Below are 23,285 nucleotides of genomic sequence, written 5' to 3'. Positions count from 1 at the left end.
AATGGGAATATTTTCTTTTGAGATTTGCTTTTATATCCTTTGAGGTATAAAGATAAACATCATACCTAACATAATAGTCAACAGATTAAAACAGGTATCAGTAATGTAGCCCATATTTTAAAAAGATTTTTTCTAAAATTCTTATGTGAATAAAATGCTTTAAACATACCTTAGAAGCTTACTCTAGTAATACTTATTTTACCTGGCACTTACTCCTACAGCTGAACTATTGAGAGCATTTTGGAAAATCCAGAAGCAAACAGAAAAAGACTTCAATGCATTCAGAATAATAGACGGCCCAGTCTTTGCTCACAACTTATGGACACAGGGGATAATATATCTCATTTTAGATAGAGTCTTAAAAAGTTTAATTATTTTTTCCCTATCTGTGCAAAATTAAAAGAATACAATATAAAAGGAGTGGTGAGCTTTGTGGAGTGTAGTATCTTATAATAGGCAGAGTGGTTCTAAAACAATACCAGTCACAATGTTTTTTATTTAATAATATTTTACTATTTATAAAGAAAGCACTTTCACATACATTCTCCCAATGACCCTGTGAGATAGATGTAGACTGCTAATATGTATTTTATAGTTAAATGAAAGTGAACTTGGGAGTTTGTAATGGTAGATCTGAGATGAGAACTCATCTTATGAATTATTGCTCTTTGAGAAAAGTTTATGTTTGTATATTATGATTAAGACAGGGAAGCCATTTCTGTGTGAAATCAGTAATTTTTTAAAAATTAAATCTTTGGCTCATAGAAAGATTTTGCTTTAAGTTCCTTAAACATAAATTTGCATTACTTTTCCACATGTGACATTATTTTGGAAACGGGATTCACTTCAGCTTTCTTTTAAGATAGTTACTATCTAATAGTAAAGTATTTGAGTGGGTGGTAGGACCTAAGACAATTTGACTATGGCTAAGAGAGATGTGTTGTTTGATAGGTTCCTATATATGTGGATAACATGTGGCCAAAAAGTCAGGAGCCTACTGTACTAGTTTATTTTCAGGTATTAATAGCTGTGTGACTTGGACTGAGCAAACCACTTCACCTCTCTGGGACCTCAGCGTAGTGTAGTGGAAAGAAGATGGGTTTTTTTTGTTTTTGTTTTTGTTTTTGCGGTATGCGGGCCTCTTACTGTTGTGGCCTCTCCCATTGCGGAGCACAGGCTCCAGACGCGCAGGCTCAGCGGCCATGGCTTACGGTCCCAGCCGCTCCGCAGCATGTGGGATCTTCCTGGACCGGGGCACGAACCCGTGTCCCCTGCATCGGCCGGCGGACTCTCAACCACTGCGCCACCAGGGAAACCCAAGAAGATGGTTTTTGAGTCCTGATTCCAGCCTTTTGTCACCTTTGGCAAATTTTAAAATCTCTATAAAAAGGACTTACTCTCTACCTTGGAAAATAGTAGCATAGTAGAAAATAGTAGAATTTAACAACTATAGTACTCATAGTCATTTTACTACTAGTACTAATTTTACTACTTTACTACTAAGAGTATCAGGAGAATTAAATGAAATACGTAAAATTATACATAGTATGTTTTAGTACTCCAACTTCCCCCAGGCTCTCCCCCCACCATTTGTAAGTGGAAAGTTGTTAGGAAAGAATTGTAAGCTCCTAAAATTCAGTAATTTTAACATGTATTTTTTTGTACTGGCATAATGCTACTTCTCAGCAGCATTCCTTGTAGCAGAAGGTAGCCATGGGAGATTGGAGGAGGGAAGGCTTAATAGAAGATGGGGTACCTGAACTGAGCTTGGAAGGAAAGATAGGAGATGGAATGGGGAAGTATTTCTGGGCAAAGAAAAACTGCTTTCACAAAAGCTAGACTATGAGTATCTTGGACAGAATGGTGTATGAACAAGAATAGAAGTGGGAGTGATTTTCAAATAAGGGAGTGCTTAGATACGAAGGTTTTATGCCTCTTTAAGGAGGTGGTATTTTATTATCTAGGACGTGATGGGAAGCTGGTGAATGTTTTTAAGCAGGTAAGTTATATCATATATATTTTAGAGAAGTGGCAGATTACAATTTAGGCAGCATTCATTGAAGGAAATGCTTTGAATTGGGGATTAAGTGATCACTTACAAAGGACATTGGTGGTTTTGAAACTGATGGTTATTGCACACTAAGGATGCTAAATCAGTATAGTGGGTTGAAACCACTTCAGTTTAAAAAGATGAGTTAAAATAAGATGTGATAGGATAGATCAGAGTGCATTGCAAGTAATAAGGTAAGTATTATCTTGTGAAGCTTTTAGTTTTATATAAAAGTATATATGTGCTGAATTAGAGGATAAATACATTTCTTTCTGTGTATTGCATTAAAAAATGTTTGTGAAAGACTACCTAGGAGAGACTTATTTTAGTACAGACAAGCGGTGCTGGGATCCAAATTAGGATAGTGGCCTTGAAGATGGAAATAAGGGACAGATTTGACATTTCAGAAAATAAATGTTCAGGACTTGTTAATTGCTTGCAGGTGAGGGAGGAAGTGGGAAGCTTAAGGTTTTTTTTTTTTTTGTGGGTGACAAAAATAAGGGAAGTAATGAAAAGTATATTTAAGGAATCAGGTTGTATTTTTCAGAATTTTATCTTTTTTTTTTTTTTTCTTTTAATCTTTTGGCCACGCTGCGTGGCATGTGGGATCTTAGTTCCCTGACCAGGGGTTGAATTCACGCCCCCCTGCAGTGGAAACACAGAGTCTTAATCACTGGACTGCCAGGGAAAGTCCCCAGGATTTTGTCTTATAAGGAGTTATTTTGCTCTGATATATCTGATGGACTATAAATAGGTAAATTTTTATCACCCTTTTAAAAACTGTGAGACATAACAAACAAACAGAAAAATGAATGAAACATAAATTGTTGTAGAATAAATACCTTCGTAACCCCAGCCCAGGGAAAGAGAAAATATTACCAGCAGCCCAGAATATCTCCCCTTTCTCTTCCTGCTCCTAACTTTTCCCTCCCTCTAGTGGTAATCACAATAGCAGTTTAAAAAAAAATTGTTAACAAACAGAATATTTTGAATTAGTCATTTTTTCCAGTACTCTGAGAAAATATACTGTGTATGAATTTTTTAAATAAGAGACTATATGATCATGAAGTAATTTAGTTTTACTGAAAAGATATATCACAATATTAAAACTTTGAGTAGAAAACTACCCACTTCCTATTCATAGTTTATTAAAAAAATCAACTGTTTTGTTTTGTTTATTACCTTCAATTTCTCCCTTAAATATTTTACATAGTTGTTATCGAACCTTATGTACAATTTTTAAAAATTAATTTTTATTGGAGTATAGTTGCTTTACAATGTTGTGTTAGCTTCTACTGCGCAGCAAAGTGAATCAGCCATACATATACATATATTCCCTCCCTTTTGGATTTCCCTCCCATTTAGGACACCACAGTGTATTAAGTAGAGTTACCTGTGCTATACAGTATGTTCCCATCAGTTGTCTGTTTTATACATAGTATCAATAGTGTATATGTGTCAGTCCCAATCTCCCAATTCCTTCCACCCCACCCCTTTCCCGCTTGGAATCCGTACATTTGTTCTCTATGTCTGTGTTTCTATTTCTGCTTGGCATATAGGGTCATCTATACCATTTTTCTAGATTCCACATATATGCGTTAATATACGATATTTGTTTTTCTCTTTCTGGACTTACTTCACTGTATAACACTCTCTAGGTCCATCCACATCTCTACAAATGACCCAATTTCGTTCCTTTTTATGGCTGAATAATATTCCATTGTATATATGTACCGCATTTTCATTATCCATTCCTCTGTTGATGGACATTTAGGTTGTTTTCATGACCTGGCTATTGTAAATAGTGCTGCTATGAACATTGGAGTGCATGTCTTTTTTTATTTTTATTTTTTTTTGCGGTACGTGGGCCTCTCACTGTTGTGGCCTCTCCCGTTGCGGAGCATAGGCTCCGGACGCGAAGGCTCAGTGGCCATGGCTCATGGGCCCAGCCGCTCCGCGGCATGTGGGATCTTCCCGGACTGGGGCACGAACCCTTGTCCCCTGCATCGGCAGGCAGACTCTCAACCACTGCGTCACCAGGGAAGCCCTGCGTGTCTTTTTTAAAATAAATTTATTTATTTATTTTTGGCTGCATTGGGTCTTCGTTGCTGCGTGCGAGCTTTCTGTACTTGCTGTGAGCGGGGCTACTACTCTTCATAGCAGTGCACAGGCTTCTCATTGTGGTGGCTTCTCTTGTTGCGGAGCATGGGCTCTAGGCGCACAGGGCTTCAGTAGTGTGGCACACAGGCTCAGTAGTTGTGACTCACGGATTATAGAGCGCAGGCTCAGTAGTTGTGGTGCACAGGCTTAGTTGCTCTGCTGCTTGTGGGATCTTCCCGGACCAGGGATCAAACCCATGTCCCCTGCATCGGCAGGCGGATTCTTAACAGCTGCACCACCAGGGAAGCCTCATGTGTCTTTTTGAATTATGGATTTCTCTGGGTATATGCCCAGTATTCTGGCTCATATGGTAGTTCTATTTTTAGTTTTTTAAGAAACTTCCATATTGTTTTCCATAGTGACTGTATCAATTTACATTCCCACCAACAGTGCAAGATTGTTTCCTTTTCTCCAGACCTTCTCCAGCGTTTGTTTGTAGATTTTTTTGATGATGGCCATTCTGATGGGTGTGAGGTGATATCTCATTGTAGTTTTGATTTGCATTTCTCTAATAATTAGTGATGTTGAGCTTCTTTTCATGTGTTTGGCCATCTGTATGTACAATTTGTATTCCGTTTTTTCATGTAGCCTTTCATAAATATTTTCCCATGTTGGTATGGTATTGACCACAATTTTTGATAGCTACAGACATAATATTTGGTCATGTTAAACATCATGTGACTTAATTACTTTTAAAGTGAGGTTTTAAAAAAAATTGTAAAGAGTATAAAGAGGAAAATTAGAAAGGCTCATATTCTAACCCTGTTGATTTTGTTTAAAAAATACAAATGATACATGCCCTTAAAAAACAAGGCTATAAAATGAAAAGTAAAAAATCTAGCCCCCCCAACACTGAGTCATTCTCCCCAAAGATAATTTTGTGAACAATCTCTTTTGAACTTATAAAAAATTATCAAATTATAGATTTACCAGCGTACATTATCTACCTATGTTTATAAATATAGTAAATATAACTATATTCTTTTTTGTATACATAAGTAAGTTATTCTGTATCTTGATTTTAAAAATAATATATCTTAGACATCTCCATGTCAGTATATATAACCTGCCCCATGTTTTTAAAAAAAAATTGAGTTGTTTTTATTTTTTAGGTATTAAAAAAAGTATTGCAGTGATCTGCTTTTATACATATATTTTGGATAACTTTTCTAAGTATATCCATAGAGTAAATTCTTATTAGTGGAATTAAAAGGTTAAAAGTAAAAGAAAAAAAATCATAATCTTCAAGGAATTGGCTCACACAAGTGTGGAGGCTGGTAAATCTGAAATTTGTAGGGCATTCTCTGGTAAGCTGGAAGCTCTCAGGCAGGAGTTGATGTTGTAGTCTTAAGGCAGCATATGTTCAGGAAAACTGAAGTTTTGCTTTTACAACTCTTCACCTGATTGAATGAGGCTCATTCATGGGGACTAATCTCTTTTACTTGAAGTTATCTGGTTAATACGTCTGCAAAATACCTTCAGAGCTGCATCTAAATTAGTGTTTGAATAACTGGGTATTGTAGTTAATCCAAGTCGACACAAAACTGTTATGCTATTTCTCAGTTTCATATAATTTATACTCCTCAAAACAGTGTTGGAAAGTATCCTTTTCTCTATACCTTGTCCAACCTCTGATATTAAATTAAAAAAATTTTTGCCGGTTAGATACATGAAAATGGTATTTTGTTTTGTTTTTACATTACTTTTAATTTTGTTATTTTCGAAGATGGTGGAATCCAATAGTTACTTCCACAAAACGGTTAACTGACATGCATTAATTCCATCTTTCTAGGCTTATGGGCTGGTCCAGTAGCCATTGTCTTAAAGAATAATTGAAGCTTGTCTTTCCCGTTGTATTGGCCTGTGCAAGCTCATTCATTTGAATTCAGTAGTTAATCGGTCATTTTAGACCATAAATAAATATCGAAACTCTGCTTGGTATCTTAATCATCTTTAAGGACTAAAGAAATTTCATTAGTAGCTAAGGTAGAGTTTAATATTTTTATCATCTCAGCGTTTGTAGTTGCAGGGCAGTGTCACGTACTGAAAGAAGGTATTGGATTATGTTTTGGGCTTCTCAAGATGACCTTCAAGTTCACTGATAATCACTTTAACTTCTAAGGTGTCATTAAAACTGTAATTTCTTTTTGTCCACCGGGTATTCTGTATTGCTTCAAAGAGCAACCTGTGCAGGTTTGGGCAATTCTTTAAGTTCCTAATTGATATGGTCAATTAGTCCTGGCTGAACGGTGAATTTATGTCTTCTGTTACAGTACTAAAATAGGGAAAGTGTTACTATAGAACATATTTATCTCAGTATTACATTCTGGCAAAGGAGACAGAACCACCTCTCATAATACCTGTTCCAGCACTCCACTTTGCATACAAATATTCACCATCAACAGTGGCATCTTCATGTCCTCGCAGGGTAACTTGCTCCTTTAAGAGTCTCTCACATAGGTTTTGGATTCAGTGCATTGGGCTTCCCTGTCAAAAGGTTTCTTCTCTACCTCTAGGCCATTTTACCCACTTATGTGAATTTGGCCTTGGGTTCCCAGCTGCTGAGGGTTGGGCCAAGATCTTGGCCTCACAGTCAATTTGCTTATTTCCAAATTGGTGGCAGACTCTTAATATCATCTTTGTACCCTGGCTTTTTAAAATCTCCCAAGCTAGAGTAAATATGGTGGATTTGTTCGGGGCACTCAATGCTGGGAGACCACTAGCAGGTCCCATCAGTCCATCCAATCTGATAATGCTTCATTAAAAAGTTTTGCTTCAACCCCATCAATGTCTGCTTTATTCATCCAGTTTTTTGATAACCATGAAAAACTTTCACTCTATTGGGACAAGTCATTTGCCATCTCCCTTATCTTTTCTGCTTACTTGTAATTTAGTTTTCTTACTATCATCCCTAAGACCTGTAAAGGGAAGCTTGAGACAGCAAATCAGATCCAGCATCCTGAACAGTTTATGTTGGTAACAGGAGAGTTACATGGGGGACCCATGTAGAAGGAGAAACCTTTATCATGGTATTCACCATGACCTAGGGGTGGGGCATATTAAGTGGTTGAATATCCTGGTCGCTGTAAGGCCAGTCTTGTATGGCCTGCATATGCAGTATATCAGCCACTTCATCTGGAGTGATCGATCCACTTTGCATGCAGAGGAAGGACCGCACAATTCCCCTTCTCAGGAAACTGACTTAGTAGCCACTTCTATCCATTCTTCCAGTCTAGCAGTCTTGCTGGGATTAGGTTGCTGTATGTTTGGGTTAGTTGCAGCCATTCAGGACTGTTCAGTAGTAAGCTGTGGGTCCTGCATTAGCCTAAACATGCCATGGACTTCAAACCATAGATTGCTCCTAACTTGACCATTCTGATGATGAGACAACTTTACACTATATCCTCAGGTTTCAGTAGTTTCCTTATTTTGTGCCCTTCCCACCTGAATCATTTTGGTAAACAGAGGATGAGTTACAGAGGTCAAAGAAGAGTTATCTGCTGTGGAGCACGAACTCTTTTGTGACAGTTCTGTGCTTAGCAGCCTGATGTTGTATCGGACCATCTGGAACCCGGGTTGGTGCAACATCAAGATCTACCCTAAAACGGTCTTTATCTTTCTGTCGTAGGTAGTATGGCTAACAGCAGCCAAGGAATCACACATTTAGCCAATTTCTCATTATTTTGCACTTTATTGTGGATTCAGGGACAGCTGTTCTGGGGTTGGAGCTATCATTTTTAGGTTTCACTTACTTTTACCTCTTGTAATAGATGACAGCATGCCTGCTGTTTCATACTGTGGGGAATCTGGCAAACACCTAGGCATCAGGGATTGATCATCCACTGCCCCTTCCTTATTCGTTTTTCAGATAATACTTAACAATGTTACAGTGAGTCTAGGGTCATGCTAGCGAACCCATAAACTTGAGGGTGTATCCCTGAAACAGATTAAGAGTCATGACATCAGGTTTTTATCCTGTTTTGCCATTGTATGACTTTGGAAAAATATGAGAACTTAACCTAGGTCATAGTTTTTTCATTCTACAAATCGATCATTCAGTCTATATATATAAAAGCAAACATTTATTGAATATCTCTGTGTTCTATGTTCCACTCTTTCTCAACGTTTTAGTAATTACTCTCTGAAGAGAAGGTTAAATTATGTTAATTTTTACCTAACAGGAGAAATTAAATACTAAAGAATAGGATTTTGCAGGTAGAGTCGAGCTTTAGAGAGCCACAAACCATTGTAACATCTCTAGATTTTTTTTCTTCCCTCAGTAACCAACTTTTGCTCCTTTGGTGGTGATATCATCTCTGTTGAAAATGTAATACATGAAAGAAATTTTATTTTATTTTATATATATATGAGAGGATATGTATCTGTATGTATATCTGTATCTCCTCTTTAAGATAGTAAATTAAAATTAATTAAATTTAAACCAAAGTACTAAAGTACCTATGCATTTATTTTCAGTTTTAAAAACCTTATCGTTTTAGGAAATTTTCTCTAGGGTTACTGTGAGTTGAAGGTAATCAAAAGATTAACTGGCAGTACATTTTTTCTGATCTGAATATTACATTAACTCTTTTCTAGTTAAATTTGTTGTTGATGTGTGATATACATAATAAAAAGTGCACAAATCTTAAGTGTAGAACCTGATGAATTTTCCTACAAAGCAACCACACCCATGTAATAAGTATCCAAGTCAGGAAACAGATTTGGGAAATGGTACCCCAGAATCCTCTCTTACACTCTTTTGGAGTCACTATCCATCAACTCTCCCCAAGCAAGTGTTACTCCTATCCTGATTTTATATCGTAGCTTTCCCTCTCTATGAATTTTTTTTAATGGAATCGTATGGTATATACTTTTTTTTGGGGGGGTGGCATATGCTAAAGTTATGAGATTTATTTCTGTATATATAGTTAGTTCTTTCTTATTCTCATTGTAAGAATATACCTCAGTTTATTTATCTTCTGTTGGTGGACACTTGGGTTGTTTTCGGTTTTTGGCTATTACAAATTATGCTGCTGTGAACATAGCTGTATGTTTTTTGATGAGTGTGAATATCTGTTTCTGTTAGGCGGATACTTAGAAGTAGACTTGCTGGGTCATCTGGTATGTATTTTTAGCTTTAGTAGATACTTTAAGTTTTCCAAAGTGGTTGTGTCAATTTATACCCCTAATGGCAATACTGTATGAGTGTTTCAGGGGTGCTGCATTTTTACCAACAATTGTTATTATCTGTCTTCATTGTTATCATTCGGGTAGGCATTAAGGGTATCTTATTATGGGTTTGATTTGCATTCTCTTAATAACTAGTGCATCTTTTTTCTGTGGGTCGGATATTTGAATGTCTTCTATTTTGAGATGCCTGTTCAAGTTTTTTTGGCTAATTTTTCTCCTGGATTATTTTTTTCCTAATGATTTGTAGATGTTCTTTACATATTCTATATTTGAGTTCTTTTTAATTTTTTTTGGCCACGCTGCACGGCTTTGCAGTATCTTAGTAAGGATTGAACCCAGGCTCCCCAGCCGTGGAAGCGCGGAGTCCTAACCACTGGGCCGCCAGGGAATTCCCGAGTCCCTTTTTTTTTTTTTTTTTTTTTTTTTTTTTTGCGGTACGCGTGCCTCTCACAGTTGTGGCCTCTCCCGCTGTGGAGCACAGGGTGCGGACGCGCAGGCTCAGCGGCCATGGCTCACGGACCCAGCTGCTCCGCGGCATGTTGGGATCTTCCCAGACTGGGGCACGAACCCGTGTCCCCTGCATTGGCAGGCAGACTCTCAACCACTGAGCCACCAGGTAAGCCCCCGAGTCCTTTTTTTAAAGAAATGTATTATAAATGTTTTCTGCCAGTTGGTGGCTTGTATTTTCACTCTTAATAGTGTCTTTTGATAGTCTTAACACCAGTTTTTCAATATTTTCTTTATGGGTAGCATGTTTTGTGTCTTGATCTCTTCCTATGCCAAAGTCCTGAAGATATTCCTCTATGTTTTATAGAAACTTTATTGTTTTGCTATTTTACATTTTGATCTGAAATTGTTTATGGTGAAGGTGGAGGAGGTCATGACTCATTTTTCTTCCGAATGGCTCTCAGTATCCAGTGATCCAGTATCACTTATTGAAAAGACCATTTTCTCCCCATTATAGTGTTTCCTGAAACCACCATTTTTCCACCATTATAGTGTTACCTTTGTCATAAACCAGGTGGCACTGTATGTGGGTCTCTTTATGAATTCTGTTCCTTTAGTCTGTTTTGTCTATTATTGTACCAGTATCACAGTGTCTTGACTACTCTCAGGTTTTGCTTCTAGGTCTTGGTATGGTATAGTTACTATAATCCTTGGTATGAGACACTAACTTTTTTTTTTTTCTTCTTTAAAATTGCCTTGACTGTTCTTGGCTTTTTAAATTGCCATGTAAATTGTAGACTCAGCTTTTCAATTTCCTCAAAAGAAACTAGATGACATTTTGATTGATATTTTTGTGGAATCTATAGATATTTGAGGAGAAGTGAATTCATTAACAATATTGAGTCTTAGAATCTATAAATATGGTATATCCCATTTATTTATTTAGTTTCTCTCAAACTTTTGAAGTTTTCAATGTAGAGATCTTGCATTTTTCACGTCATTTTCCCCCCAGAAATTTGATGCTTTCTGATATTATTTAAAGAATATCATTTTAAAAAAAGGTTTGCTGTTGGTATAGAGAAATTCAATTGATATGTTAATACATTGAATTTTTCACACGTTCTAATTATTTCTTTTAATTTAGATACTTTGTGCATTTTCTCTGTTTCTGCAAATAATGACAGTTTTGTTTTTTGCTTTCCTATTCCTACTTCTGTTGTTGTCATGTCTTTTTTTCCCCCACATCTTTATTGGAGTATAAATGCTTTACAGTGTTGTGTTAGTTTCTGTACAACAAAGTGAATCAGCTATATGTATGCATATATCCCCATAGCCCCTTCCTCTTGAGCCTTCCTCCCACCCTCCCTATCCCATCCCTCTATCGTCACAAAGCACCAAGCTGATCTCTCTGTGCCATGCAGCAGCTTCCCACTAGCCTTACATTTGGTAGTGTATATGTCAGTGCTACTGTCTCACTTCATCCCAGCTTCCCCTTCCCCTACCCATGCCCTCAAGTCCGTTCTCTACGTCTGCCTCTTTATTCCTGCCCTGCCACTATGTTCATCAGTACTACTTTTTAAAATTCCATATATATGCGTTAGCATACGATAATTCGTTTTTCTCTTTCTGACTTACTTCACTCTGTATGACAGATTCTAGGTCCATCCACTCCACTACAAATAACTCAATTTCGTTCCTTTTTATGGTTGATATTCTATTGTATATATGTGCCACATCTTCTTTATCCATTCATCTGCTGATGGACATCTAGGTTGTTTTCATGTCCTGGCTATTATAAATACTGCTGCAATGAATATTGTGGTACATGTCTATTTTTGAATTATGGTTTTCTCAGGGTGTATGCCCAGTAGTGGGATTGCTGGGTCATATGGTAGTTCTATTTTTAGTTTCTTAAGGAACCTCCATACTGTTCTCCATAGTGGCTGTATCAGTTTACATTCCCACCAACAGTGCAGGAGGGTTCCCTTTTCTCCACACCTTCTCCAGCATTTTTTGTTTGTTGTTTTTTTTTTTTTTTTTTTTTTTTTGCGGTTCGCGGGCCTCTCACTGCTGCGGTCTCTCCCACCGCGGAGCACAGGCTCCGGACGCGCAGGCTCAGTGGCCATAGCTTACGGGCCCAGCGGCTCTGCGGCACGCGGGATCATCCTGGACCGGGGCACGAACCCGCGTCCCCCGCATCGGCAAGCGGACTCTCAACCACTGCACCACCCGGGAAGCCCTGTTTGTAGATTTTTTGATGATGGCCATTCTAACCAGTGTGAGGTGATACCTCATTGTAGTTTTGATTTACATTTCTCTAATGATTAGTGATATTGAGCATCTTTTCATGTATTTGTTGGCCATCTGTGTCTTCTTTGGAGAAACGTCTATTTAGGTCTTCCACCCATTTTTGGATTGGGTTTGTTTTTTGATATTGAGCTACATGAGCTTCTTGTATATTTTGGAGATTAATCCTTTGTCAGTTGCTTCATTTGCAAATATTTTCTCCCATTCTGAGGGTTGTCTTTTCACTTGTTTATGCTTTCCTTTGCTGTGCAAAAGCTTTTAAGTTTCATTAGGTCCCATTTGTTTATTTTTGTTTTTATTTCCCTTACTCTAGGAGGTGGATCAAAAGGATCTTGCTGTGATTTATGTCATAGATTGTTCTGCCTGTGTTTTCCTCTAAGAGTTTTATAGTGTCTGGCCTTACATTTAGGTCCTTAATCCACTTTGAGTTTATTGTTGTGTATGGTGTTAGGGGGTGTTTTAATTTCATTCTTTTATGTGTAGGTGTCCATTTTTTCCAGCACCACTTATTGAAGAGTCTGTCTTTTCTCCATTGTATATTCTTGCCTCCTTTGTCAAAGATGAGGTGACCATATGTGTGTGGGTTTATCTCTGGGCTTTCTGTCCTGTTCCATTGATCTATATTTCTGTGTTTGTGCGAATACCATACTGTCTTGATTACTGTAGCTTTGTAGTATAGTCTGAAGTCAGGGAGCCTGATTCCTCCAGCTATGTTTTTCTTTCTTAAGGTTGCTTTGGCTATTCGGGGTCTTTTGTGTTTCCATACAAATTGTAAAATTTCTTGTTCTAGTTCTGTGAAAAATGCCATTGGTAGTTTGATAGGGATTGCATTGAATTGTAGATTGCTTTGGGTAGTATAGTCATTTTCACAATATTGATTCTTCCAATCCAGGAGCATGGTATATCTCTCCATCTGTTTATGTTATTTTTGATTTCTTTCATCAATGTTTTATAGTTTTCTGAGTACAGGTCTTTTGCTTCCTTAGGTAGATTTATTCTTAGGTATTTGATTCTTTTTTGTTGTGATGGTAAATGGGATTGTTTCCTTAATTTCTCTTTCTGATCTTTCATTGTTAGTGTATAGGAATACAAGAGATTTCTGTGCATTAATTTTGTATCCTGCAACCTTAAAATTCATTGATTAGTACTAGTAGTTTTCAGGTGGCATCTTTAGGATTTTCTATGTATACTATCATGTCATCTGCAAACAGTGACAGTTTTAATTCTTCTTTTCCCATTTGTATTCCTTTTGTTTCTTTTTCTTCTCTGATTGCTGTGGCTACGACTTCCAATACTATGTTGAATATTAGTGGCAAGAGTGGGCATCCTTGTCTTGTTCCTAATCTTAGAGGAAATGCTTTCAGTGTTTCACCATTGAGAATGATGTTTGCTGTGGGTTTGTCATATATGACTTTTATTATTTTGAGGTAGCTTCCCTCTATACCTACTTTCTGGAGAGTTTTTATCATAAATGGGTGTTGAATTTTGTCAAAAGCTTTTTCTGCATCTATTGAGATGATCATATGGTTTTTATTCTTTAATTTGTTAATATGGTGTATCACATTGATTGTTTTGCATATATGGAGGAATCCTTACATCCCTGGGATAAATCCCACTTGATCATGGTGTATGATCCTTTAAATGTGTTGTTGGATTCTGTTTGCTAGTATTTTGTTGAGGATTTTTACGTCTATGTTCATCAGTGATTTTGGCCTGTAATCTTTTTTGTGTGTGTGATATCTTTGTCTGGTTTTGATATCAGGGTGATTATGGCCTCATAGAAGGAGTTTGGGAGTGTTCCTCCCTCCACAATTTTTTTTTTTTTTCCTCCGCAATTTTTTTTTTTTTGCAAGAGTTTGAGAAGGATGGGGTTAACTCTTCTCTAAATGTTTGATAAAATTCTCCTGTGAAACCATCTGGTCCTGGACTTATGTTTGCTGGAAGATTTTAAATTACAGTTTCAATTTAATTAACTGTGATTGGTCTGTTTATATTTTCTAATTCCTCCTGGTTCAGTCTTGGAAGTTTGTACTTTTCCAAGAATTCGATCATTTCTTTTGGGTTGTCCCTTTTATTGGCATATAGTTGCTTGTAGTAGTCTCTTATGATCCTTTGTATTTCTGTGGTGTCAGTTGTAATCTCTCCTTTTTCATTTCTAATTTTATTGATTTGAGTCCTGTCTCCTTTTTTCTTGATGAGTCTGGCCAAAGGTTTATCAATTTTGTTTATCTTCTCAGGGAACCAGCTTTTAGTTTTATTGATCTTTGCTATTGTTTTCTTTGTTTCCATTTCATTTATTTCTGCTCTGATCTTTGTGGTTTCTTTCCTTCTACTAACTTTGGGTTTTGTTTGTTCTTCTTTTTCTACTTGCTTTAGGTGTAAGGTTAGATTGTTTATTTGAGATTTTTCTTGTTTTTTGTAGTGAGCTTGAATTGTTGTGAACTTCCCTCTTGGAACTGCTTTTGCTATGTCCCATAGGTATTAGATCGTTTTGTTTTCATTGTTATTTGTTTATAGGTACTTTTTGATTTCCTCTTTGATTTCTTCAGTGATCTTGGTTATTTAGCAGCACACTGTTTAGCCTCCATGTGTTTGTGGCTTTTACTGTTTATTTCCTGTAATTGATTTCTAATCTCATAGCATTGTGTTCAGAAAAGATGCTTGATACGATTTCAGTTTTCTTACATTTTCCAAGGCTTGATTTGTGACCCAAGGTGTGATCTATTCTGGAGAATGTACTGTGTGCACTTGAGAAGAAAGTGTACTTCTGCCTTCGGGTGGAATGTCCTAAAAATATCAATTAAGTCTATCTAGTCTGTTGTGTCATTTAAAGCTTGTGTTTCCTTATTTATTTTCTGTCTGGATGATCTTTCTATTGGTGTGTAGTGAGGTATTAGAGTCCCCCACTATTATTGTGTTACTGTCGATTTTTCCTTTTATGACTGTTAGCATTTGCCTTATACATTGAGGTGCTTCTATGTTGGGTGCATAAATATTTATAATTGTTATGTTTTCTTCTTGGATTGATCCCTTGATCATTATGTAGTGTCCTTCTTTATCTCTTGTAACTGTCTTTATTTTAAGGTCTATTTTATCTGATATGAGTATTGCTACTCCACCTTTCTTGTGGTTTCTATTTGCATGGAATATCTTTTTCCATCCTCTCACTTTCAGTCTGTATGTGTCCCTAGGTCTGAAGGGGGTTTATTGTAGACGGCATATATACGAGTCTTGTTTTTGTATCCGTTCAGCCAGTCTATGTCTTTTGGTTGGAGCATTTAATCCATTTACATTCAAGGTGATTATCAATATATATGTTCCTATTACCATTTTCTTAGTTGATTTGGGTTTGTTTTTGTGGGTCTTTTTGTTCTTTTGTGTTTCCCGCTTAGAGAAATTACGAGGATTCGCTTGTATGTTATTTGTTACTTTTCCCTTGCTGCTTTTAATATTTTTTCTTTGTATTTAATTTTTGATAGTTTGATTAATATGTGTCTCGGCATGTTTCTCTTTGGATTTATCCTATATGGGACTCTCTGTGCTTCCTGGACTTGATTGACTATTTCCTTTCCCATGTTAGGGATGTTTTTGACTATAATCTCTTCAAATATTTTCTCAGACCCTTTCTTTTTATCTTCTTCTTATGGGACCCCTATAATTTGAATGTTGGTCCGTTTAATATTGTCCCAGATGTCTCTGAGACTGTCCTCAATTCTTTCTGTTCTTTTTTCTTTATTCTGCTCCCTGGCAGTTATCTCCATCATTTTATCATCCAGCTCACTTATCTGTTCCTCTGCCTCAAGTAATTCTGCTATTGATTCCTTCTAGAGTATTTTTAATTTCAGTTATTATGTTGTTCATCACTGTTTCTTTGCTCTTCAGTTCTCCTAGATCCTTGTTAAATGTTTTATTTTCTCCATTTTATTTCCGAGATTTTGGATCATCTTTACTACCATTACTCTGAATTTTTTTCAGGTAGCTTGCTTATTTCATCTTCATTTATTTGGTGTCATAGATTTTTGCTTTGCTCCTTCTTCTGTAACTTTTCTTTTTTTCTTGCGGTACGTGGGCCTCTCACTGCTGTGGCCTCTCCCCTTGTGGAGCAAAGGCTCCAGATGCGCAGGCTCAGCGGCCATGGCCCACGGGCCCAGCCGCTCTGCGGCATGTGGGATCTTCCCGGATCGGGGCACGAACCCGTGTCCCCTGCATCGGCAGGTGGGCTCTCAACCACTGTGCCACCAGGGAAGCCCCATACTTAGTTTTTTAATTGGATTATTTAGTTCTTTTACATTTAATGTAACTACTTATATGGTTGAGTTTTTCACTGTACCATCATACTTTTTTTTCCTCTTTGACACATCTTTTATATTCCTGTTTTTCACCTTTATTTTTTCTTCTTTCTGTGTGTTCCAAATCTCAGAGGAACTCACAGTAAATATGGAGTGGCAAATATAATTAAGAAATTACAGTACATTGTTTTTGTTTTTGGCTGTGCTGTGCAACATGTGGGATCTTAGTTTCTCGACCAGGGATTGAACCTGTGCCCCCTGCATTAGGACTGTGGAGTCTTAACCACAGGACCGCCAGGGAAGTTCCTACAGTGCATTTTAGTAATGCTATATATAGGTCACTAGCAAGCACTGAGAAGTATTTATGTCTTATCTGAGTTTAGGAATTGTCTCCTGGAGGTTATAACTCCTGTGTTGGAATTTTGAAGGAAGTTAGAAGTTAGTGAGGCAAAGGAAAAGAAGGGTGAATTTGTCAGGTAGATCACTAGATAACTTGGGAGGTATTGTGGAACTTGTACACCCTAAGGAACTTAAACTTTATCCTCTAAACAGTGTGGAGTCAGTTGAAGATTGCCAGTCATCATGTTCATGTTTGTATTTTAGATGGATTATTTTGGTGGCAGTTAGTGAGTGAATTTTTTTGGAAGGTGGGAAGGTGGTTAAACTGGCGTAAGAGAGACCAATGAGGTTATTAAAATACTGCAGATAGGAGATTGACAAGGGGATGGAGAAACAGGAGTGGATTTAAGAATTACCTAGGAAGAAAACATTTTATGTGGGGGATGGAGAGGGAGGGGTCAAGGTGACTGAAATGTGCCTGAGTGAATGGAAGATTAAAATGAATTGGTACCATTAAATGATTTATCTCTGGTTTTAAGCAATTTTATTATGAGGTGCCTTGGTGTAGTTTTCTTCATGTTTCTTTGGCTTGGGCTTGTTGAGCTTCTTGGATCTTGAGTTTACAGGTTTTCATCAAATTTGGAAAACTTTTGACTGTCATTTCTTTAAAAATGTTTCTGTTCTCTTTTTCCCTTTCTTTGAGGACTCAAATTTTATATGTAGTCTCTCAGCTAATGGATGCTCTTCTCTCTCTCTCTTTGGTAATTCATGTTTCCCTCTGTATTTTGTTTTGCATAGTTTCTATTCCTATGTCTTCAAATTTGCTAAATTGTTTTTTCTACTACCTAACCTAGTGTTAAATCCCATCTAAGTGTGTTTTCCCTTCAGACATCTTGAGAAGTTTAATTTGGGTCTTTTTTATGTCTTCAGTGACTCTGCTTAATTTTTTGTTGTAAGAATACAACACACTTTTTTCTTGGAATACAGTTTTAACACCTGCTAATTCTAACATCTGTGTCAGTTCTGGTTGGTTTCAATTAATTGACCCCCCTCTCACCCCCCATTGTGGGTTGTATTTTTCTGCCCTTTTTGCATGCCTGATAATCTTTTTCTTTTTGGCCGCCTCACCCAGCTTGTGAGATCTTAGTTCCCCGAGCAGGGACTGAAACTGCGCCCTTGGCAATGAGAGCGCAGAGTCCTAACTGCTGGACCGCCAGGGATTTCCCCATGCCGAATAATCTTTAATTGGATATTAGACATTGTGAATTTTACCTTGTTAGGCACTCGATAGTTTTTGTAGTTCTTTGGGAATAGTTTGCATCTTTGGGTCTTGCTTTCAAGGTTTGCTAGGTGGTACCAGTGCAGCAGCATACAATCTAGGGTTAATCTATAACATAGATGTTGTCTTAATTATTAACTTTTATGATCTCATCATGAATTATTTTTCTGTCTTGTGTTCAAATTTAAATATGTAGTTATCTACATATTTGATAAGAGCTTAGTTTGTGTCAGGAACTGTTGTGCTTTTGTGTATATTAAGTCATTCTCATAAAAACCTATAAAGCAGATTCTAATGTGCTGATATTAAACATGAGATGAATGAAGCACATACAGGTAAGTGACTTGCCTAAAGTCACTCAGCTTACAGATGACACAGCTAGAATTTATAGTCAAGCAGTGTTGCTCTGTAGCTCATCCTCTGAACTGGTATTATCTTAAATACTTGACAAACAGTGCAGGATAAACCATGTGAAAAGGAGCTCCATGAGATTTGTAGTAGTTTTGTCCCCCCTCCATTGAGGTGGAATTTTATATTTCTAGTATATATCTAGTATAGTACACATACCTAGCATATGCCTAGTATGTTTTTAAATGTGTGTTTCAGAAGGCTGAAGCACCTTGAATTAATTGTTGGTTTATATATGAGGTGGGAACCATCCAAGAGCAAAAAGCACTGTCCATACATCTTTAAAGTCAGAAATCTCCATCAAGAGATCATTAGGATAAGCCGAACAAATTGGGTTTATTACTCCTTCCTTAAGGAAGACTTATTCCATGGGGAATGGTGGGGCTCTCAGTATGTGGGTGTTAGAAAGGACTTCGTATAAGATTTGAATTTGGTGATTTGGGAGAGGGTTCAAGGAAGCAAGGCTTTCCTCTGGATTTGGGTGTTGTCAGGAAGGAAGTGGGGCAAGTCTACGACTGTGTGGGTAATTTATCTTACCTAGAGGACTGGAGGAATGAAGCAGGACCAAAGCTGTTCCTGGAAAAGGAACGGCAGTCCCTCACATTAGCCAGAATAGGGGAGTGCTTGGTCATTTTTGTGGTTTGGAAAAAATGCATAATTTTGTCTTTGTTCAGACATGATTACAGAGTGACTTTGTTTTTGTCTTGATGCATTATGGTCACAGAGTGGCCTCATCTGATATTGATGTTCTATGAAATTGCTTATGTTCAGCAGAATCTCCAGGCCTTGCTGTACCTGCCATGTCAGTTCCTAGCCCCTTTCGTTTTTCTCGCTATTTTAATTTTTTCACGTGTAAACTAGATTGATTACGGGAAAAAAAAAAGAAGTGAGAAAACATATATAAGCCAAACGAGAAAAGTTTAAACTACTTAGAGAGAAATAAGAAAACAGGAGACAAGATTTAAACTACCTAATATTTTATTGGATATCTCTGCAGACATTTTTATCCTTATTTATACATAAACTACTTTTGTAAATGAAGTTATTCATATATTTATTTTTTTGCTCCAGGGGTTTATTGTGACTATCATTTCATTGCAAATATGTGGCTGTTTTGTGCAACAGAGTATGTTAGGGTTAGTGTCATTGGAGTTGTGACTCTATGTTATACTTATAAATGTCTATATAGTATTCAATAATCTTATCCCGTAATGTTATCCATTTCTAGCCTTTTTAAGTGCATATGTCTTTGTATGTACGTTTCTGCATGTACACATAAATGTACAATATAGCGTGCACAATTAAAGAAATTTATTATTATAGGCAAGAGTGAAAGAATGAATTTGTTATAAGCTAGATCAAGAAGACAAGCTAGTGTTTAAGTATTAAGTCCTTACTATTTGTTAGGAGGATGTAGAAAACATAGATTTCACTCCTGGCTTTTGAGGAGTGTAGAGTGTCTTTCATTACAAGCATTTCAGAATGTTAGCTTCTCAAACTTCATTACAATAATTGAAATACTTCATCTCTACATGACATGTGGAGGAGTTACAGAATAATATGTGTGAGTTGTTATGGCATTTTAATAGGAAACAACATGCTTTCAACATAGATTTTAATAAAATGATGGAATTTAGTTTAAGGACATATGCTTCTTGTCAGTGTCTCCCTACATACCATCTTTTTGAAATCTACGTGGAAAGCAAAGTTTGTATGTCTCTGCATACCCAAAAAACATAGATATTCAAAGGTGAATAAGGATACATAAATATTTTCTTTCAAATTTCAGCTTAAGATCTAAAGCCTTTTCAGATGTCATTTATCATTACAACAATCTTATCAAAACAGAAACGTTTACCTTCTTTCTCAGGCATTAGTTTAATGTGTATACATTTAAAACTTATTCTTTGTCCATTATTCCTGTTCTTTCCCAGTTGTCTTTGGAAAAATGTCCTTAATGCTTACTTTCACTTTTACCTTTTATCCCTTTATTCCACTGAGAGCCTCCAAAAGCTCTGAGTTATAATTGGGTAAATAGAAAATTAGTTTTAGTGTCAAAGTAGTGTAGAGGAAAATGAAAGCTACAATTTTGAATAGACTTAGAGAACTAATATTGCTAATCATCTGTTTACTTTTTAATATACCATTGTACTCAAATCTAAAAAGGACTTTAAGTACTTAAGACTCTTGAAGAGTCCTCAAACTCCCTTTTAGAAAATACCTGAGAAATCTCTATCTTCCTCTAATTAAGGTTGTGCTTCTTTTTTTTTTTTTAGCTGTAGCATTCAAGTTTAAATTATTATAACCCGAATACTTAAAACAATTTTTTATACATATTATGTTAAGTAATCTTTGGAAATAACATTTAAAGTTGAGTTTTTTTATAAATTGGAGATTTACCATAATATAAATTATGGTATATTATATTTGTATATTTAAACTTATGAACATTATTAAAGACTTTTTTATATCATATACTATGCTAGCAAGAGAGCCACTTTCCCTGTCTTCAGAGACTTTCCAATCTATTTAGATATAGGAGAGAGAACGTGTTTGTTGTACAACACAACATAGTAAACAGTGGTATTCTGTTTTGTTTAAATCTACAATTAAAATTATAGACATGTTAGGCAAAATTGTATTCAAAAGTTATATTAAGTAGATATTTTCTTTCAATTAGTATTTAATGATTTTCAAGTTATCTCCTATTCCTTCATTAAAAGTAAATAATTGTTTTTCCCCCATTTTTTCTTTTTTTTTTGGGCAGCTTTTCACAGATGGAATCACAAACAAACTTATTGGCTGTTACGTGGGTAATACAATGGAGGATGTAGTCCTGGTGCGAATTTATGGCAATAAGACTGAGTTGTTAGTTGATCGAGATGAGGAAGTGAAGAGTTTCCGAGTGTTGCAGGCTCACGGCTGTGCACCACAACTCTACTGTACCTTCAATAATGGACTGTGCTATGAATTTATACAGGGAGAAGCATTGGATCCAAAGCATGTCTGCAACCCTGCCATTTTCAGGTACATTTCTTTTCCTAAATAATTTGTCCTTTTGAAAAATAAGAGTATTAAGTGCACTAAGGAAATGTTTTTTAAAACTGCCTTTTCTTTCTTTAGGCAACTATTTGGTTAATTTAGAAACTTTCTTTTGTTTGGGTTTTGTTTTATTTTTGCTAAAGAAAAAACATTCCTTTTTTCTGAATTCTCATAATTAACTCTTTGCAAAAGAAAGGACTGCGAGAGGTTTTGGATTAGCCTTTCGCAGAAGGTCAAGGCTTCTCAATTTTTTAAAGTAGTGCTTGAATCAAAGCATTACACATTTCTTATTACTAAGTTTCGTTACTCAGCTGCTCATAGCTTCAGAGTTCTTGCTTACTATGAGTCTTAATTCTGTTAACACGCCTTTGTTACTTTTTAAACTTAAAAATTATTTAATTCAAAGTATTATGTTTTCTATAAGAATAATGTCTTGCATATGCTTGATCATTTTTCTAAAATTGCTAAAATTTTCTTTTGGGCTTGATTTGAAAACAGCAAGTTCATTGATAGTTTAAATCAAAAGTGCTCAAACATTTCGGTCTCAAGACCCTTTTACAACTCTTAAAAGGTTATTGAGGACCCAAAGAGCTTTTGTTTATGTGAATTATATTTATCAGCGTTTACTATGTTAGAAATTAGAACACAAAGTTTTTAGAATGAAAGATTATCAAGTGCATGTCCTTTTAGCTGTCGGTCAACATGATGATATCATCACACCACTTCACGTAGCTTCTCAAAACTGTACTGTACACTTGTTAGAAAATGAGAGTGAAAAAGGTAAATAATACTTTATGAAAATAGTTTTAACCTCACAAACTTCCTGAAAGGGTCTTGAGCCATAGATCAAAGTTCACAGTATTCTCTTGCTTTGGCTTCTTCAGACATAGCTACTTGCCTATATTATGATTATAATAAAGAGTATCTACTTTGAATATAAAAGGCATTGGAATGTATTTATGTTTAATGTAGTCTAGGGGAGGAAAAATGATTCAGTCAGCTGCTCTACTAGTAATTTACAGTCTGTGACAGACAATAACCTTGGGGAAAAAATAAGGTAAATAGTATACACAGAGGAACAGAAAAGGTTTTCAAAAAAAGTACAAATAATTTACTGTGGTATAGTTGGGAAATTAGGCAGTGTTTAACTGAGGTAACATTTGAATTGGATTTTAAAGGATGAGGCAGAGCATGGAGGAGTCTGAGGGAGATGATAGGTAAAGACGAATAGCATCAAGCTAATGCTTAACTAGTAATTCAACTTATGGAAGTTTATCATGATCTTTTTAATTTGAACTTTTGTGTAGCAATCAAGTATTGCAGAGACCTTCAAAATTTTTTTAATTCAAATTAAGGTGTTTAGGAATTTTCTTATCAAGTATTTCTCTAAAACTTGCCTCTTGCTGGAAATACTGGCTGAAGTATAATTAAAGCCACTCAGCAACAGACATAATGGGAGAAATGCAATTTAAAATGAGTTATTGCTCACTTATCAAGAAGCATAACTAAAAAACACCAACTTCCAGTGCTGAGGGTATTGTAGTGGAACTGATACACTGTGAGTTGCAAGTAAAATTGGTAATGTTGTCTTTCGGAAATTAATAGGACATTATATAGTAAGTCATAAAAGAAAGTCATATGCTTGATTGTGTCATAACAACTCATATTGTCTGAAACATACAAGATGTCTGATGCAGGACTAAGAGGAAAAATATCAGCTTACTAGTTGAACTGTGGCTACAATAAGGAAATAATTTGCTTATGTGAAAACTCA

The 23,285-nt window shown here is 36.2% G+C and overlaps 1 protein-coding gene across 1 annotated transcript in view; it reads left to right on the top strand.

Moving 5' to 3' along the window:
* ETNK1 (ethanolamine kinase 1) overlaps nt 1-23,285 on the top strand; it is a 68,781-nt gene that overhangs the window by 2,487 nt on the left and 43,009 nt on the right. The window contains exon 2 of the mRNA XM_027129435.1: nt 21,237-21,496. Within this exon, the coding sequence (XP_026985236.1) occupies nt 21,237-21,496 (260 nt within the window). The remainder of the gene's footprint in view (nt 1-21,236; nt 21,497-23,285) is intronic.

Source organism: Aethalodelphis obliquidens, unplaced genomic scaffold (genome assembly GCF_003676395.1).
Source record: "Aethalodelphis obliquidens isolate GAN/ISIS:26980383/991018 unplaced genomic scaffold, ASM367639v1 scaffold36, whole genome shotgun sequence".
In the NCBI taxonomy this organism is placed as follows: domain Eukaryota; kingdom Metazoa; phylum Chordata; class Mammalia; order Artiodactyla; family Delphinidae; genus Aethalodelphis; species Aethalodelphis obliquidens.
This window is presented reverse-complemented; position numbering and strand designations above follow the sequence as displayed.